General features: G+C 38.1%; 1 protein-coding gene across 5 annotated transcripts in view; it reads right to left on the bottom strand.

Moving 5' to 3' along the window:
• Positions 1 to 20,434, bottom strand: part of ASAP1 (ArfGAP with SH3 domain, ankyrin repeat and PH domain 1) — a 150,739-nt gene that overhangs the window by 20,026 nt on the left and 110,279 nt on the right. For all 5 annotated transcript variants that reach the window (XM_030477165.1, XM_030477173.1, XM_030477199.1 and 2 more), the window contains 8 exons: positions 19,874 to 20,007; positions 18,719 to 18,810; positions 17,752 to 17,938; positions 15,231 to 15,316; positions 12,837 to 12,952; positions 10,516 to 10,583; positions 6,949 to 7,056; positions 5,363 to 5,591 (listed from right to left, as the gene is read on the bottom strand). In XM_030477165.1, coding sequence (XP_030333025.1) covers positions 5,363 to 5,591; positions 6,949 to 7,056; positions 10,516 to 10,583; positions 12,837 to 12,952; positions 15,231 to 15,316; positions 17,752 to 17,938; positions 18,719 to 18,810; positions 19,874 to 20,007 — 1,020 coding nt within the window. The remainder of the gene's footprint in view (positions 1 to 5,362; positions 5,592 to 6,948; positions 7,057 to 10,515; positions 10,584 to 12,836; positions 12,953 to 15,230; positions 15,317 to 17,751; positions 17,939 to 18,718; positions 18,811 to 19,873; positions 20,008 to 20,434) is intronic.

The following is a 20,434-nucleotide window of genomic DNA, read 5'->3' as shown; positions in this document are numbered from 1 at the left end:
GTTGTGATTCTAACCAGGCAGCATGTAAGCCAACCGTTTTTTCTGCATAGTCATCTTAATGATGATTTCCCACACAGTTGTGAAGTTTGTATTTCATGAGAACACTTTCTTCACACAAGGAAAAAATTATAAAACCCAGGAAAACCACCTAGACTTTTTAAATCGTGCTTTCATTGCGCTCTCTTCAGTTAGGTGGGAGCAGTTGCTTTCAGTGCAAACTGTTGCCATCTTACCACTTTTTCATATCGCAAGGATCACACTTGCATGTGTAGACAGACCAAATAATCTCAAATTTATTGTACTAAGGTAAGTAACTGGAAAAGCTCCACCATTGATAGTGCATTGCCCTTCAGCTGTTGTGCAGTTAGTACAGGATCTATTAATTTGTGTGCTTGTGAGACCATGCAAAGCTGTTACCATCCGCTCAAGAAATGGTGGGTTTAGGGTGTAAAAACCTCACATTTGTATTTTTTTTACCACTTAATGAGAGATATGGAAGAACCAGTATTCCAGTTAATGGTAGAACAGGTACTGCAAAGGAAAGTGAGTTTATATTAAAAGTAGAATTTTCATTAACAAGTGTTGATATTTTTAAAGTTCTTATGAGTTATATATTTGCACAAATATTACTAAAAGCCTTCTTCAGTTTGTCTTACTTCGTAGCACATTTTCAGTACTGAAAAGAAGATCATAAAGAAAAAATTATCATGATCACTCTGAATAAGGACATACATTGATTCAACATCAGCATTTGAAGTACATTCTATAATAAAATGCTAAAAAATGTCCTGTTAAAAAACCCCAGACTTTATATTAAAGAATGATGTATTTTGGGTTGATGCACTAATATAAATCAGAAGAAACTGGACAACCTTAAAGACTGAGGTAATGAAAATGAGATTAAATACAACAGTATTGTGGATAATGTTAAAATTCTACATTAAGGAAGCATTTGTGCTATAAATTAAGGACTCCTGTTGAAAATGGTGATAGAGATTGTGTAATGCCTGATATGCTATAATATGACGGAATAATGACAAAAATAAATACAAAGGAAGTTTTGATGTAGTGTTTCCAGCAGAAAAAGCAAGGTTTTAATGCTGTCCCTATACTTCCAGTCACTTGTATTTAAGAAAGCTGATTTAAACAGCCTTTACAGAGAAAGGCTAGTATGATGAAAGGACGACTTGAATGACAGGAGAATGAACATACTCTTCTATCAGAAAAGGTGAAATATGCTTGGTTTGTTTAGTGTAACGAAACAGAAAAGGAGACCTGCATGATTGCTCTCCAGGTAGTGCCTTGATACAGACACAATGACAGAAAAAACCACCGAAGCTAAATGACAACATTGGTACATGAACAAAGTCATTTAGTGGACTTGAGAAGATTGCTAATCCTGTGAGCAATGCAGTCAGACAGCTTCTAGAAGTTACTAGTAAATGCAAATAAGCAAATCTGGTTAGAAATTGAGTTCGATCGGTGAGAAGCAGATTATATGACATGGTGTCCGCAGTGGCAATGGACTGGCAACACAAGTGCCTTTGGGTTTATGTACCTAACATCAGAGCTGTGAAAGAGAGCGTAAAATATGTAAACTTGTAAGTATCCAAGCTTCACTTCATGACATAAAACTGATCCTTGACCTGCATGTTCATCCCGTATGAGGGAATAGGCAGAACCATTGCAAATGAATTAGCTTTCAGTTAAAATTAAGGAAACCTGGCTTAGACTGCTTAACTTCTACAAAACTAGAAGCAACACTGCCTTCGCATTGGATTTGCAATTAAGGTTGTGCAAGTTTATTTTGCTACTGTGCTGAGTCACGCAACCACTTTGATATTGGTATTTTGGGCTTTTTAAACCTTTTTGTAAAGCAACAGGCGGAAGACCTGCTAGATGTCTCGAGCCATAATGCAGGTGTAAGCTGGAAAGACCGCTGACTTTTAGAATGCTACAGACTAAAGACTGGACCAATAATAAGTTAAACCTGAATAAGCTTAGATAAACTGCTGGAGAAGGCAAACAGTGGCTGGCTTATGCAGCTACTGAGCTCATTCTGTACTCTTGATTCTATTTGGATTAAGTAAATCTGTAGCAAAGATAGCAAGAAGTAAGATGTATCCACATACGAGCTTGTTTACAGTAAAATACACTAACGTTCCAGCATTTTAGGGATCTCTATATACACATTCTCCAACAATTGCACCTATACAATTTTAATGATGAATCAAACTAATTTTACACTCCAAATCCACTGAAGGCCACAGATGAGAGTTTGATGTGTGTTACATAAATTGCTTTAAACTTACCTTCTCTCCCCAACACAAGGTTCAGACTTGCTGGCTCCCAGCCCACTGTGGCATCTCAGCAAACACCATGGAACCTGGCTACAAAGGAACTTCACTGGCGAATGAAGCCAGCTTACAGAGGGCTAAAGTGAGGTGGTTTTGTTTAAATATACAGTGTGGTTTGGGAAAGAGTTTTATCTGTATGCCTCAAAGGATAAAACCCATGAAACTTGAAAATCCTCTGCCTCGTTCTAAAATACAGATCCCACCAGCTACCCCTCCCTACAGACTGTCTCCATGTTCTAGCAGGGTCCCATGGTATCTGCTGGGGCTTCACAGCAGAGAGGGACAAAGATCAGATTATATTTGGGGACAGAAGGTAAGCTTAAACTTAATTATAGATTCAATGCTCTTCTTACTCTTGATATTTAGGGAACTTAGTGCAAAATACAATACTATGTTTTCATGGGATCTTAAATCAAACAGGTAGCTATTAAAATGAACAAAAGAGAGGATTTGGTAAGTAAGCTTGCATGTTAGACTTTGATGTAAGGGATATACTCTATTACTACTAATCTCAAAAGAGCAGATAATTCCTAAAGGATTATTTTTTCCTGCAGAAACAAAATGAAGTCAGACTGTGTCTTAATGGAAGTAGAGATTCTCTGCTTCTTTTACTTTTAAACAACCTGTTTGGGAGCTGGAAGTGAGGGAGATAACACGGTGTAGCAGAGTTTATAGTGAAGCATAAGTACATCTGCAATGATGTGTCTAGAGTGACTTTTCCACACTGATGAATCGTTCTATGCATGTCACTTTGCTCTCCTGTCCTTTTGAGTCTTAAATTATTCCTGTAATGCAGGCATACACTTAACGGAAACTTCTAGAAGTGATTAAATACTTTACAATATTATCGAATGAAAAATCAACCAAAACCCCAGTACCACTCTCAGACTGCCAAATTTTGGCATATTTGAAGCAGAGAAGCCTGGTGACATTCAACCTCTCACTCTTGCAGTGCGAACCTGGCATTTTCCACTCTGATGAAGCAGTTAATGTTACTTTAGAAGGCAACAGTTCTCTGTATTTTGTGATAATATCATATTAGTTTGTTGTAATATGTATAAGGATTTCCTTTGTGTAATTCTTGATATGAAAACAAACAAGAACTCAATGCTCCATTTCTTTCCAAGTAGCTTTGGTGTTGTGTCCAGGAGTTTGCAGGAACGCCTAGGAAAATGCCTAACATTTCCAAAACTTGAATACATACTTAGCATGAAATAAGCATGTAAATATTCCCCTTCCTGGAGAAAAAGGCAATTGTCTGAAAAAGTCCATATGAGAGCTACCCTATACAATGACAAAGGAATAAAGTTCATTAGAATCCATTGAAAGCTGCAACATACTAAGCAGTGTACAGACAGATACGTGACAAATCTCATAACCTTCTTATCAAAATGGGATTTGTGATTAGTTCCCAAGTCTTGCAACTTTATTACAAGTAAAAAGTTATCCTAGGTCAGACTGAAGGAATACCTAAGGCACTATATTGTGTCTGACAATGGACAGTCAGTAGCAGACTGTCAGAGCACGTGAGAAAAGATAATGGGGAGGAAGGAAAAAGAATACTGTAATGTCAATAGGAAGGTCAACATCATAAAGTTACAAGGGATGCAAATGAGTCCCCAGTGAAACTGATATAAAGAGATGTGGGTTATGAAATCTCGTTTAAAAAATGCACACCCTGGCAAAATCCCTTTGCCTCCTAATGCAAAACAAACCTGTTTAACAAAGAGCACCGAGGGATTAATTTGAAAGTTGCCAGTACATGACAAAGACTGATGGTGGAATAGCAGTTCTTAAGCACAGCATCTGAACACGTAAAAGCAGGCATCTGATGCCAACACACTCCATTCTGTCCATTTCTCACATTTTAGTGAGAGCATTTCTTCATTTTAAAACAAAGTTAACTACCAGTTGAGGAAATGAAGGATAAAGTTATAGTAGTAACTGTTGAAGCCTTGAACGATGCTGTAGCCTTCACAACTAAAGTTTTCTCTAACGAGTCTGTTGTAAAAACAGAATTTGGCTATTTCTAAATACAATACGTGAAAAAAGGTGAAAAAATGAAGAGGTTTTTTTTTTGTCGTTCTAAAATGTTGATTTGTACAAATTAAAGTAACAGGTTTTTTTCATAAATACATCCTCTAAACTTGAAGTTTAAGGTCAAAGAATCACCATTCACTTACTGCAAGAGTAAGCCTCACAAGGAAATAAGTTCTCTTCCCTTTCAAGGCCTACCAAGAGTGTCACTACTAAGAAGAAAAAGCATCCCATTCATTTCAGCTAAATGTAGTTTGCTTGAACTGTAGCACAAACCTTCCTTAGGGATGATTCTGCAAGAGCGAAATGGTTGTTTCACTCAGGGAAGAATGGGTGATGCTTAGTTTAGATCTTCAGTGCCTACGTGACTTGTTAATGATCTGACAATAGGCTTAGTATTTTCTCTGCCCTTCTTTACACCCCTCTAGCACCAACCAAAGTGAAAGAGGAGAACACTGATGCACTGAGAGGGAAGGAACTTCAGTACCAACCTGCTCAGTTCTTCACAGGTCATGCTGGTATTTGCCTTTATCCACACAGTCTGACTGCAAGGAGAGGGAGCCTTCTTGTATATCCTCTCCTCCAAAGTCTCACACCCTCTGCCAGACACTACACATCACATCCCTGTAGCACTATACACCAGCAGCCTTTTCTAGAACACTTGTATTTTTGTGACTGTAAATGCTTAAAAATGCTTCTCCTAAATATGAACAAAATTTCTACAGAAAATGAACCAGATTTTAACAGAATTACTTTATTTTTTCACCCATTCTTGTACAGTTATGAGACCATTAAAAAGAAAAGGGGAAGGGCACTTTAAGTTCTGAACATGCATTTTATTGTATTACTGCATCAATGTAATAAGAAAAAACTATGCTACATCTTGAAACTCTGTCATGTACTTGGCTAAAGGAAGGACAAGTGTGGAAAAATTACCACTTGCAAGTGTAGTTTGGAGACAGACTTACCTTTGCCAGCGTTTCTAGGAGGAAGAGGAGGAGCGTCGGCAGTTGGAGAGGTGGGTGAATCTGTGCTTGTAGAAGCGAAGATCTGATTGGTAAAAGCTCCATAGGAGAGTCTTTGCTTGTCTCTGGGAGTGCTAAATGCAGGATGAGTCATTTTCTCTTGAGGAGAAATGCTCGAAGAGTGACAGAAACTTTGGGGTCTTGGAGATCTTTCTTTTTTTATAGGACTAGGCTGTGAATAGAAAAATGAATGCATTATACAGCTGTAACCACTAAATATAGTTAACGTGTTGGGGAGAAAAGTTAACAGAGCATATTCTAGTGAACACGAGCATAATTTCTGACCAATAAGCCCATATTCCTCCTCTTAGTGATCCACCTGATTGTCTCCTCTAACTGAAAAATAAAGATTGTAGCATCAACACATCATCACTTGCACAAAGTTAGATTTATTCTTAAAGCAGAAGATATTATATACAGTAATATAATAAATAATATACTAATAAAAGCCTAGTAAAGTTTTTAGAGTATAAAAGTAATTTTCAGTTCAAATAGTTCTTTACTCAGACCTGACAGTTATCTCAAAGATCAGGTACATTATCCCGCTGATGCACATTAAAAATAAATAACCTCTTTTGGCACAGCAGATTTATCTGTTGACTGAACTAGCAATATATTCAATGATACATCTCTTCTAAACGTATCTAATTGCTCTTTGAAGAAATTTTACACAGCAATTTTTGACTGCTGCATGTTAATGGCTGTATATGGAGCATGATCTGTTTTACTGCAGCTCTGGTTCAGGCTATTATCTCCCATACAGCATTTGTCACCCTCCTGAGGCTCCTTGCACAGATAATCATTTTGTTCTCTCCTGTCCTTGAGGACATGTAAATCATTTCGGTTTCTGAATGTTTCAGTCCCAAGTGTCACAGAAAATGAAAAGTTGACCACATTTCCTTTCTACAAGCACCCAAAGACACAGAAGTGTCTATAGAGATACAGAGAAATAGGAGAGGTGTATTCGCATTTATTACAGAAACAGAGCACAGAGTAATTAACTGACTTGCTAAAGTAGGGCACTGAGGCTAAGTTTTCACACATTTTAGGATGGCAATTATCCTGTGCCCTCAAGTTTTGTCTTTCTGCTACTTCTTTTTTTAATCAGAAATAAAGTGCACAGCACAGCTTTTGAAAAATAAAGCTACTTATTCAACAACTGGGGTTTATTAATTTATGGAAAACACAAATATGTAAGCTTGGGATTTCCTCCAGCTACAAATTAACAACCTGCAATTTAGAAGGGGATAAAATGGCAAAGTAATCTACATTTACTGATTTAGATTAAATTGTATGTCTTGTCAAAGCAAAACCTCTGCAACTGAAGTCCATAATAACTAGGCTGATAAAGTCTAATCAAAAAGCACTTTGGCAATCTTTAATATGAGCCTCAAAACTAGCTCCCTCTTTACCCCCCCAATAAAATCTGTAAGAAAAAAAATGTTAAAGTGGGTTTCTAATTTCTATTCATGTCCACAGAACAGGAATTGTCAGGTTTTGTGCAAAGCTTATCAGTAATTCCCACTTACTTTATCATCTAAGTCATCATCGCTTTCATCGATTTCTTCCTGCCGAAGGTTCCATTCGTACTCCACATGGACGTGTGGGTTTAACTTTCCTGCCTTGGCTTGAGAAAGCTGAAAGAAATAACATAAATGTTAAAATATTTGCTGTTCCTTTGGTGTTCATGAAGTTTTGCATCAGCAAACAATAAGCTGAAATATTTAGAAGTTGAAAAGTTTTCCAGTCATTAAAAACAAACAACTTCAGGGCAAATCACACAAACATCCTTCATTTATTTGAGGTATAGAAACCCAGCCAAAAGGCAAAAGAGAAGAATTCTCAAAATAGGTAGAAGTTGCCACGTTTGACAAGCGTTTGACAAGATGACGTGAAGAGAAGGTATACGCACAAAAGCAGAAATGCACCTGGAGCCCTCCTTTCCAAAAAGGGAAGGCAGAACCTATTTATAAGTTCTGGTACACACAGTGATTATCCCTCCACAGTCACAGCCCTTGGTTGGAATCGAAATAAAAGGTATTTACCTTTTAGTTTAATATTTCCCTCCCTCTCACCGGATGAGGCCAGTGTGTCTTACGCACAAAATTCCTCTACTTTGCCATTTCAAATCATGTATTCAGATCCTTTAAAACCCCACTACTTCAATGATCAGCAAACCCCAGAAAACTGCAGTTCATGGTTATTCTGAGGAGATAAGTTTTCTTTCTTTATACTTAGATTTCCCGTTATTATGTCTATGATTCTGTTATCTTTGAAATCTACAATCTTTATTTGGTACTGGTTGATTCAGGAGAGCCTTTAACCATCTTCCTGAAATAAAGCTTGGAAGAAATGATTTTCCATCTGTTATATAGGTATCACTTGTGTTGAAATTGAATTGCACAATCAAGACTGCAGCTATGCAAGAGAAATTAGCTTTGTACATCTACCATACTGCAAACATCTAGATATTTTGTCATTTTTTATTGCCCATGGTAAACAATACGATCACTCATATGAGTTTTTTACTCTTAACCTTATTTCATTGCCACTTCTGAGTAAAGTGCAGGAATAATTTTTCTCTTAAAAAATGGAAAAAGGAAAAAAAAAGAGAAAATGCTCTATTACAGTTAACTGAAATAATCATAGCATCATAGAACAGTTTGGGTTGGAAAGGACCTTACTAGTTCCAAACCCCTGCCATGGGCAGGGACACCTCACATTAGACTACATCATCCAGAGCTTTGTCCAACCTGGCCTTGAACACTGCCAGTGATGGAGCATTTACCACTTCTTTGGGCAACCCATTCCAGTGCCTCAGCACCCTCACAGTAAAGAACTTCTTCCTTATATCCAACCTGAACTCCCCCTGTTTAAGTTTAAACCCATCATCCCTTGTGCTATCGCTACAGTCCCTGATGAAGAGTCCCTCTCCAGCATCCTTGCAAGCCCCTTCAGATACTGGAAGGCTGCTATGAGGTCTTCACACAGCTTCTCCTCTCCAGGCTGAACAGCCCCAATTTTCTCAGCCTATCTTTGAATGGGTGGTGCTCCAGTGCCTTTATCATCCTCATGGCCCTCCTATGGACTTGCTCCAACAGCTCCATGTCCTTCTTATAATCAGTGAGATATTCCCACAATTTTGATTACAATAATCAAAATGATTAGCTGCTAGATAAGCTCACTGATCACATCCACTTGTTTTTGTTTGTTCTACAATACAATCAGTTGGTCCACATTAACAGCAGATGTTACTCTATTAAATATATACTGTAAAGAAAAAAGCAATCCACAGCAATTGTGTGTTGTATGACTGATCTGGTTTTCAGCTGACAGAAACACTGTCAACAGTAGAAATAGTCTGAACACTGGAAACAGTGTACTTACTTACACAGCAGACATGGGAGTAATTGAGAAGTTAGTGAGAATACCACCTCATCAACCATAGCAAAATATTGACTTGCATCCCCAGAAATATGGAAAATTATTATGATTTCTGAAGGACAAGCTCTCTTGATTTTGCAATAATTAATTAATACATGACAAGAACTTTCAATTGTCAAAGGAAAGGTATTAAAATCACCAGCTGCAGAGCAGAAGTAGATATCCTCCTTGGTTCATCAAAATGAAGCTAAACAGTTCTGAGAAACAGAATTAAGCAGCAACTGACAGCTGTTTTGTAAATTCTTCTGGTTCTGTCTTGAATGTGAAATCACTCAGACTGCTTAGATTTTTTAATCCCTTGACAGCACTTAAACTCACTTGCCTACTAAATGCACGCTGGTGAGAGGCACTTTAGAGGGCTAAGAAGAAACAAGCTCGTTAGTCTGATGTAGAATCCATATTCTTGGCTAACTGCTTCAGAAGAGTACCTGAGAAAATCCTTTAACACCTTTAGTTCGTGAATGCCAATAGTTTTTTTGAGTGGCATCTGTTAACATTCCTTAAATATTCTCAAAATTCCAGAATGTTTTTGCTCCGATCATGTTCAGTAGAGGGACAAAGTCCAACAGAAGCTGGTGTTCTGCATTTTTTGATACCCTAACTTCCAGACATGACACTTTTGCTTCCTTCTCCACCACCTGTGAGGCGGATTTAATTTCAAGTTATTTCAATCCTGCTTGTAAGATGACTTTCATCATCTCTGAACTATCTGCCCTCTTAAGTCATCTGGAAAAAGCCAAAGCAGGAAAAGTCGAAGAAAGATCCAGACCTAAAGGATCTAAAAGGTCTTAAAAGAGGGGTTGTTCTGTCCTCCCAATAGAAATGTCTAAGAACTTTTGAGCTGATGAAGCCCAAATATCCTAGAATAATGAATTGACTGGTATTCAAATACCTGTGTGTCAGGTACACCTGGGCCTGACAAAAGCCCTGACAAAGCCCTGGCTGAAGCTTCCCCCTACAGACAGATCTCAGGAGAGCTCGGCTCCTGTCCCACACACATGGTGGTGGTCAGCAGCTGCAGGCACAGGAAGTTGGGTCCTGAGCCCATGGGGGTACCTAACTATGTGTGACCACAGCTCAGATCGGACCAGGGCAGCAATGGAGCCCCTTGAACAGCCACTTGGAGTTGGTCCTCCTTGGAGCAGCGTTGGCTCCTGGGGGTCAGGACATTGTCCAAGCGAACTCATCAAGGTTGAGCCCTTCCTTTTTAGGTGAGTGATTGCACATTTTGGATCATATGCCATAAAGTTCAAGAGTCAGCAGTGTAGTGATGAATCCATGTGACATCCCGAATCTGTAGCTAATGTTGGTGGAGCTTTAGTTGAGTTTGAATGGTAAGTTTCATTTAGCCTCAACTTACTGGTTCTGTGACAACCTGACCCTCAATTATTTAAGGTCTGGTTAAAATAACTAAGTGCTTCCAACACAAGTAGTATCTTTTACTTAAACTCTTACAAAGAAAATGACTGTTGTGTTTTGAAGTTAGAAAACACTCATCTATGGTAGGGCCTTCAGCCTAGCATACAGCCAGCTCGCAGAGATAGAGTTTGAGATACAATGGCAATGCTATCTTCAGTAGATCACATCTTTAAACATATAAACATCCCTCATACTTCTTCCCCACCCCTTTTTCCCCCACCTCCGGTTCTTACCAGTTCCTCACACTGGACAGCTTTCACTCTTTTTGCTGTGTCCAGAGCAGTCTCTCCAGCTTGGTTGACTACAAAATTAACAATAAAACAAGAGAGCGGTTCTTTGAGATGATTAAAGACTCAATTCAATAAGTTTCTTTATTTTTAGCAGAGTAACTTCTAAAAGTGATCAAAACCATCTATTTACTCTATAGCAGCTGCAGCTCTTTAAGACTCCACTCTAAGTGCTCATGCATTTCATGTATCATCAGGTTCTTTCTGAACAGCAGCATCTGCTGGGACACTTCCCAAAATCCCTCCTAACCATCCTAGCAGAGAATATAAAGAAATTTAGTCATTCTCCACTCAACTCTTTTACTAGGAAAACACTTACATGAATAAGCAGGAAAAGCAAGCCTTAATAGCTTATAAAAGAAAGCTATTCTAAGATTAAAAAAAGCAAACGTTGATCCAAGCACCTTTGATTAGTATGTAGTGGTTTGAAGCCTGAATTTGAAGACAGAAATCCTATTCTAAGATGACGTTTGGACAAGAATAACTTTAAAACTTCCTAGCAATTTCCTCTTTATAAAGGCTATAAAATGGTTTACCTTTTCAAATAAGGCCTGATCAGAAAGAAGGTGCTATCTGAGCACTCTGGAAGGTCCTCTGGCACAACACCTAATAGGATCCTTCCTAGATACTCAGTAGCAAGTCTCAAGAAAAGATCAATCCCCACATCCCAACCTGATGTGGCCAAACCTTAGGCAAAATTTAGTCTTACAGTATAGCAGTAAATGCCATGGAGCTGGAACAGAGTATGCTCCACATCACATCTGGATTGTAAAGCATTTCTGTGACAACTGGGAACTGAAAATGGTCAAACTGAGGTCTCATAAGCAAATATGTCTATCTGTAATATTACATTAGGAATGCCAGTCATGAATTCTAGAACATACAAAGCAGTCATCTAGAAAGGTCTATGAATTTGAAAGAATTAAGATCCCTAGAAGGAGGGCTCCTTGTGGAAAGATCCAAGATGGTTTAATATGAGAAGTTAATATGAGTTTTAATATGAGAAGGCATGAAAATACAGTATTTCTTAACTGAAGTGAGCGCACAGACACCTTAAGAGGCTACCTAATTCCAAACTTTCAATCTTTACGTATAAACTGATGTTTCAAGGCCTAGAGAGAATATGAAGTTCCTAAGTGAGAGCATAAAAACAAACCAAACAAAACGATCCCCAACAAAAAATAGAAACCAAAAGGATATGAATGTTCTTTGGCATCTACCTAGGAGAGAGTTCAACGGAAGGACCAACAGGCACACCTAAGCTTGCACAGATAGCTTTTCCATTTTCTTAATGAGGGATAGATACATCTGCTAAAAAATTCTTTGACTTATGATAACATTAGAACATATCCTAAGGATGTATAAAAAGGCCAAGGAAGCCAATGACTTCTGCCACTGAGCTATGAACTTAAATTTATGCAACAGCTTTTTAGAGGGCAGTGGAGGAAAATGATGGCAATGAGGGAAAAGGGAGAAATAAAGTTCATACTCTTCAGTTTGCACCAACTGTTCACAAAACCTTCCTCCTATACCAAGAACTGATAAGATGCAAATGCTTTATAGACATGCTGGTGAAACTTAGCCCCTGGGCCAGGATTCATGGAATACCTTTTTAACTCAAAATATGGCAGGGAAAGGAGAGCATCTGGTAAACAAAAGATTATCCCAAGTGTAAGCAAACAGTTTACAGAGATTTCATTTTTAATTAAACTTTTGCTAAGCCATGATGAAAAATGGACTGATTTAGGTACGGCAAGTGTTATACCCATTGCACACACATGGATTGCAAACAGAGGGAGAGAGGCAACTGAGGAAGCTAATCCCTTCCCTAATCACCTACAGTGGTGGCTGGGGCATGCTGGGTGAAGCCATAGTGCCAACTAACTTTAATATTAAAAGATGAATTAACTGTTGTGTACAGAAAGCCCACATATGTATGAAGTGCAATTAATGTGAGCAGCCATTCGAAGCATTATAACATACAAGTAATAGATGAATTTTACAATACAAACAATAAACCTATATTCCAGGCTGTTTACGATGCATCAGAAAACTATGTATCAGGAAAACTAGGCTTTACCATTAGTATTTTACATAAGAAAACATTTGCCACTGTTATCTTCTAAGAATTTAAGTTCCATTTCTTAACTGAACACTTCCTTTAGGCTTGTTGGCGGTAAAGTCATCTTCCTAACAGAGAAGTGGTTAAAATAATAGAAAGAAACATTAGTAAATCTTTATTTCCTAGCTTTAGATAATGAACTTACCTACATCAATAGTTGGCTTCCCCCTCAAAAGCAATTTCAAACACTCAGGCTTATTATACATACTGCAGTAGTGTAGAACCGTATTGCCCAGCGCTGTTTGCTTATCCAGGTTTCCACTAAACATAAAAGAAGAAATAATCAGGAGAAGTCTAGTGTGCTGTGCTGTTCGTTTCAGAGCAAGCATCCCTAGCAGTGATAAATGCATAAATACTTTCTGGGACAAACATGAAGTAGAAAGAAATATTTTTCAAATTAAACATTACTTTCAAACACTAGTAAGAACAGTTCCAAGCACACTGGAAATTCCTGAGCTGTGGTTGACAAGGACTCAGCATCTACAGGTGTTCATTCAAAAACCAAACAAAAAACCTGAAACTCGGAGATTCAAACCTAATCCTTTGGAAGGTCATGCCTGTTGTTTTCCACCTGCCACTTCACTGGCATTTCTTTTCCAAACATGCTAAATTAGCCCAATAAAAATATCTGAAAAGTCATTCTGATACAGCTAGAATAGGTTAATAAGTCCCACGCATTCAAGGAACTACAAAGAGGGTGGCTGTGAGGATGCATAAGAGTGTCATAAGAAGGAACGTAAGGATACACACTGAGTCAGGGAAAGACAAGCTGTGCAAAGGGGTTCACAGGGCTTTTAAAAACTGTTCTCTCCTTCAGTTTTCAATTTCTGAAACAAGGTTTCTTGAAAAAAGTTATGACATATTGGGATCAATTTAATACATTTATAAAAATGAAAAGCTCAGAAAATGACAGTTTTACTTCCACTCAGTATTACCCACATTGAACAGTAAGTGCAGAGCCCATATGGATGTAAAGATGCTCTTAAATTTGAGATTGAGACAAAACTACAGACAGCTGACAAAAACACATAAAGGATGATAGTTATAGAATCATAGAATCATAGAATAGTTAGGGTTGGAAAGGACCTTAAGATCATCCAGTTCCAACCCCCCTGCCATGGACAGGGACACCTCACACTAGACCATGGCTCCCAAGGCTCTGTCCAACCTGGCCTTGAACACTGCCAGGGATGGAGCATTTACCACTTCTTTGGGCAACCGATTCCAGTGCCTCACCACCCTCACAGTAAAGAACTTCTTCCTTATATCCAACCTGAACTTCCCCTGTTTAAGTTTGAACCCATTACCCCTTGTCCTGTCGCTACAGTCCCTGATATTACGAAGCTTCATAGTTTCTTCAGAAAAAATCATTTAAATAATAATCCAAAATAACAAATCCTTCAATATTACTCAAAATAACAATTTAGGCTTCTAAAACATTTTTCAAATTATGACCTCAGCTTGTAAATATCAATAGCTTATTTTTTACTGTATTTTATTGTTTACTTTAAGAACACTCCTACAATAGTCAGCACTCCATTTAACACAAGGGAGTAGTGGTAGAATAAAGTTAAAGTGAAGGTTACACAGCCAGTCCACATTGCACAAGAGCTGGTGTCAGGAACATGGATTCCAAGCCTGTGCTGTTATCAGAAGACCAAACCTCCTCTCTAACACTCCCTATAGACAATGCTACATAAATTATTAGAGATGAGGAGGAAAAGAACCAAGTATTCACTGACTGCATTTCAATAGCAGGAAGGACTCCCTGTGCTGAGGGACTTGTGATGAGTCTTCTGTTTCCCTCACCCTCCTCTCCTCATTCTCCAAAACCCACTGTCTGACACAGCAAGTGACTGCTGCTTCTTTCACTTCATAGCGTGCTAGAGAGGTGGACTGGAACTGATCTCATCTAATCTTTATCATGAAACATATGAAAAATAGAGTTGTACCACTACATCATTTGATTTTTAACAATGTCTTCATTAAGACTTCTGTGAACACAGCTCTTGACAACAAAGAATAGCTCAACCAATAACCTAGATGTTGAAAACTACTAGTTAAGAAGATCAGGCTCTCTTTATTAACTATTATTAACTTTATTAACTATTACAACACCTTTTTCAAAGACAATCTAGCTTCTACTCATAATTTTATGAGACATATCCTTGTTTTCTACTCTTACAATTTTTTTGCATGTGTCCTGTATTTAGAATGTTTACTTTGTCACCTCTCCTTTACCTGAACTATTCATCTGCACTGTTTCACAGTGTTATAAATCAATGATCTCTTTTGCTCTACACAGTTTTTCCATTCATCCTATTTTTATAACCACTTTCCATGTTTTTAATCTACACTTCTTTCCCTCTCTCTCCTCATTAGGAGCATAAGGGTCAACTCAAAATGCTCTTTTGAAACTTCCACTCAGTATCTAAGCAGAATGTAAGTGATAAGCAAACACTGTCCAAAGCACTGCACGGATAGCTTTGAACATTTACATTTTTCATACATAATTTAATGAAAATGGATCAATCCATACCAGTTTTGTACAAGGAAGTCAACCAGATGGAGAGAGGTTTGGTCAGCAGTCCGGACTGCTAAATGAAGTGCTGTTTCACCTGGCTCCTAAACACACACAAATACAAGTTAGATTTTTGTGTCTTATTTCTGCAAAGCTTATAATATCAGACCTACTGAGATATATGTCAATCACCCTTTTACAATTCTTCCAAAGGAAAAATATTATTAGGAAATTATGACGAAAATAACTATTGCCTTTCTGATCTCTAGAAGACACCATGTGCTTCAAAGGAAACAGCATCACACTTTGACATCACAGGTTTCTCAAAACCAGTCTTCTCTTTTTCCCAGCTGGAAGGAACAATCCTGAAGAACCTTTAACCATTTTAGCTACTAGTAACTGCAAGGGATCCTGTCAAGGAATAATGAGTGAGTTTACAGTACTTGTTGCTTTATGACACCTTGGTGAGCACCAAGCATACCCAACAATACTATTTCCTACAAAACCTGTGAAAATCCCCTCCAAAATCACAGACCTATATATATTAAATCCCTTACAGAACCACAGAATGGTTCAAGCTGGAAGGGACCTGTGGAGGACATCTGGTCCCATCTCCCTCCCCAAGCAGGGCCACCTAGAGCCAGTTGCCCAGAACCATGTCCAAATGGCTTTTTGAGCATCTCCAAGACTGGGGACTCCACAACCTCCCTGGGCAACTCGTGCCAGCGCTTGATCACCCCCACAATAAGAAAAAATGTTTCCTCATGTTCAGAGGGAACCTCCTGTGTTTCAGACTGTGCCCACTGCCTCTGGTCCTGTCACTGGGCACCACTGAAAAGAGCCTGGCTCTGTCTTCTTTGCCCCTTCCCCTCAGGTATTTATATACATTGATGAGATCTCCCTGAGCCTTCTCTTCTGCAGGCTGAAAAGTCCAGATCTCTCAGCCTTTTCTCATACATCAGGTGCTCTAAACATCTTTGTGGCCTTTTGTTGTGTTCTCTTCATTACATCCAAGTTTGTCTAGTACTGGAGAGCCCAGAACTGGACCCGGTACTCCAACTATGGCCTCACCCAGCACTGAGTAGAGGGGAAGGATCACTTCCCTCAACCTGCTGGCACTACTTTATCTAGTGCAGCCTGGGATACCATTGGCTTCCCTTGCCACACAAGCACACTGTTGTCTCATGTCAGCTTGGTGTCTACCAGGACTCCCAGGTCTTTTTCTGCCAAGCTGCTTCCCAGCTGGGTAGTGCCCAGCATATACTGGTGCATGGGGTTGTTCCTCCCCAGATATAGGGCTTCTCCTCATGAATTTAAACAGAATCACACTTTATTTTCTATACATATAACACAAGCATTTAAATGACAATCTAAGTTCTGTTTAATTCAGTTTAAAAGTTGCATGAGAAATTAATCTAAAACCGGATCTCATTAACTCCTACCGATCAAAAGCAGCATTAAAAAAATTATATTACAGCACACATACTTAAAATCACAACTTTAAATAAAAAGACTTATTAAACATCAGAGAATTTACAGTGGAGAATGCTGCATAAATGTCCTAACCGCAGACACCAGTTCAGTTGGTGCTCACACCTTTCTAGGTATCACTGACTGTACCAGCTGAGAAATGCTAAGGAGCTAATTCTGTGGTAACTGCTATGGATGATAAATATAGAAAGTTCACCTTGTAGATAGAGAATTTGTAATGTGGTTCCATGATAAGCACTCTGTGATATTTCAAGTGCTGAGACTATATAGAAGTTACTCCCTCCACTCGACACAGACAGGCGCTCTGCCCTTTGCCAAGGTAGCTGTTTTCACAGAACTTGGTGAAAGCATTCTCTGAGATCTCTCCAAGTTGTGTTCAAAAGTAATGGGAGAAGACATTGCTGACCAACTGGTTACACAGCAGCAATTGGCTATGAAAATGTTACACATTGTGGTGCTCTTTTCTACATGGATACTTCAGGTCAGCCTGGACTGTTTTTTCCAAAAACCTGTTACTGACTTTAGAAAGAGGATCAAGTATCCAGAAGTTTATTAAAAAAATAAGTAACTCTGTCTTCCTGGTTGAAAGAAACTGTACTTCTGTAAATGTTTCATCAGAAGCTGTGAAGGCATCGTATTTACTTTCCTCATACAGAGGAACAGAGACTTATGTACAGTCAATAATGTGTTCCTTCAGCATCTACTTGAAAAGCAGATATGACACTGTCTGTGGTATCGGGTGAGCCAGGGTTATCAAGTCAAGCCCTCTCTTTCCTAAAGAAACACACTGCAGAACAGGTCCTATTCAGCATAACAGTTGCACCTAGAACAGTATGATACTACTATTGTATTTCACACTCCTTTAGAGGAATTGATGACAAGAGAGAAGTCTTCTTTTCCATGCCACATTAAGGAAAGGAAGAAAACCCCTACCATTTTAATCCATCATTTCTCTTGTTTTAGCATCTAAGAGAGCAGCCCCAGTCCCAGACATTTTACAAACACACATTGTTTAAAACACTCTGCTTTGTTTACCTGATAAGCTTACCTGTCCAGGCTCTAACAGTGGCTCCATTAGCTCTACCCCCTCTGCATAGACTTGAATTAGTGCAAGTAAATCCCTGGATTTGACAGCCTCAAGTAATTCACTCAGTTTAGCTGCTGCAGATGCGCAAGTCTTCCTAGAGAACTTATGATCTACATATTTAGCAGTGATAAATTCTTTACGTGCAGTCCTGTGGGGTGTGAAAATAGAGCTTGGTTTAGAAACACTTAGAAAAATGGGTCAATGACTTAAATTTAAACTCATCTTGCCTAATGCAGGAGCTGAAAAGGGAAGAAAACTATTGATAAAGACTGTGTTATTTATTATCATAATGCACGTCTTTCTTGCAAACAGGCCCAAACCAAGGTACATAGTCAATTTTATCCTGCCTTCTTGTTACACATAAAAATTACTCTGACTCTGAGGACTAAGACCAAAGAAAAAACAAAGCCTGAAATGTAATTTCTCATGGAAATGTATCTACCTGTTAAAAAAAGGATAAGCATGAATAAGACGCTAACAACAGGATTAAAAAAAAAACAACTGAGTAAGTTAGAAAACAGCATAATAGATTAAAAGGCCTTCTGTGGCAAAACCACATCTGTTCTGCTCTCTGTGCAACTCCAACACCAGGGAAAGGAAGAAAAAGCTCGTCTCCATCTCAAGACAGTACCTGAAGCTAGTATCATTTCGTCCCATTGCCTATCACCTGAGGGTATGCTACAAAACTCAAAAACTTTCAAGATTCAAACTAATGAATCTTGAAACCCAAACTTCAAAGTTTTCTACACCAAGAAGCTGTGGTAGCTAAAATGTGACTGCATGACAAAAAAGAAACCCCATAGGTGGAGTGAAAAATCCCAGTCTTCTGCTCTCCCAGTCCCCCTCTGGCTTGGTTACTGTTTAAGACATTTTACATCATATATACATTCCACAGTAAACTTAAAGAATTTAAAGATTCCAAACTTACATATCACTTGATGGAGTGGGTTTAGGTGAAGGACTAGGTAAATTCCCTTCCATAATATCATTAAAACTAGTATTTCCTACATTCTTGGCCAGCTGCAATAAGAAAAACAAAATCAAATATACCACAACCTGGACTATTAATGTGGGTTTTCCACACTACTGATAAAAGATGGAACACACAGAATTGTAAAATCAAAGCACAATGATTACACTTAAATATAAAAGAATTAAAAAGTATTTTTAAGTGTGAATCCTATCACCCCAGTACTTGCTCAATAGGCTTCACAGCCACTGCTAATCAGTCGTATTTGAAGACAATCTGCCTCCAATACAAGAACAGAATGAGGAACTAGCGGCATGAACAGTGAAACAGTTCTGGTACACTAATCAGGAAGTTACTTTTGCAAAGTCACACTTAGTAAAATTCGATTTAAATGACTAACTTTGAAGACAACTCAAGATTTCAAAAATACATCTAATGTATTTTGTTTTATAGCACATATAATGTGCTAATGTTAAACCACGCACAAATCCAGAACTGCCTTCTCTCAAGTTTCCCATACAAAATTTCTGTGACAAGTGTCTTCTCACACACCAAACACAGGTGAGGAGAGAAACCTGCTGTAACTGTGTTTTTTCTTTCTTTGTTTCTTGTTTCGTGTTTGTTTGGGTTTGGTTTTGCTTTAGTTTTAGTAGCCACATTGATTCCTTGAGTAACTTTAATGTTACAGGGTTTCTCCCATCAAATTAAAAGATTCACTCAACATTTTTCTGTCAAGATTAGCAATGGTCATTCTCACTTGTCAAGTTAAATTAGCTTTCATTTTCTTTAATTACATGAGATTTTGTGCTGCCCTGATTTAGGGTCAAGATCAGCTAATGAGAGTCAAAATTCTGATGGCACTAATGTCACTATTGATTTTGCAAAACCTCCAGAAAGTAACATGTGACAGATGGTCAAAAGCATCAATAACACATAAGAGTAAAAACCCTCCTGTAAGATAGATACAACAATGCAAAGACAACATTCTGCAAAACCCCTTACCCTGAAAAAATTTAACAGTAAATTATACACCTGAATGACACCTGAATGGTACCCACGTACAGAACATCTGACTAGAAAAGAATAAAAATAATCCAAATTAAAGGAACTTACCAAGAGTTCAGACGTTCCTAATTTGTCTAATTCCAAAGACTGGATTCGAGAAATATGGACACCCATTTCTCTGTGAATTCCAGAACACTCAATGCAGGTTAAAATGCCCAAGTTAGTTGATAGCCATGTCGGATCTGTAGAATTGAAAACCAAAGTATTTAATCCAAGAAAAGGTTTTCAATGGTGGCAAGAAATCCCAATGAATTCGAAATGATTCCTTATTTAATGCTTTAATAAATGGAAATAAACTAAAAATATTCCATATTTTTCTCCAAGCCGCAGTGCAAATTTAACCACAAATCTGAAAAACTTCGAATTAAGTTTTTCAGATTTAAGGACAGTCCCAAAAGCACTAAATTTAGACTTACAAATCCATACTGAATGACTGTATTTGAATATGTTTAGAATTTGTTTCTTCTAGAAAGTCAGGCTTTTGTTTCCTGTTTTTAAAAGGAACAGATCTCCTAAATGCCACTGTTGGCAACAAAGTTTTAATCTTTACTTCTTAAACTCTAAATAGTTTTTCTTCATAAAAGATTAACTATAGCGTTTTCCAATATG

Source organism: Strigops habroptila, chromosome 1 (assembly GCF_004027225.2).
Source record: "Strigops habroptila isolate Jane chromosome 1, bStrHab1.2.pri, whole genome shotgun sequence".
Taxonomy (NCBI): Eukaryota; Metazoa; Chordata; class Aves; order Psittaciformes; family Psittacidae; genus Strigops; species Strigops habroptila.
This window is presented reverse-complemented; position numbering and strand designations above follow the sequence as displayed.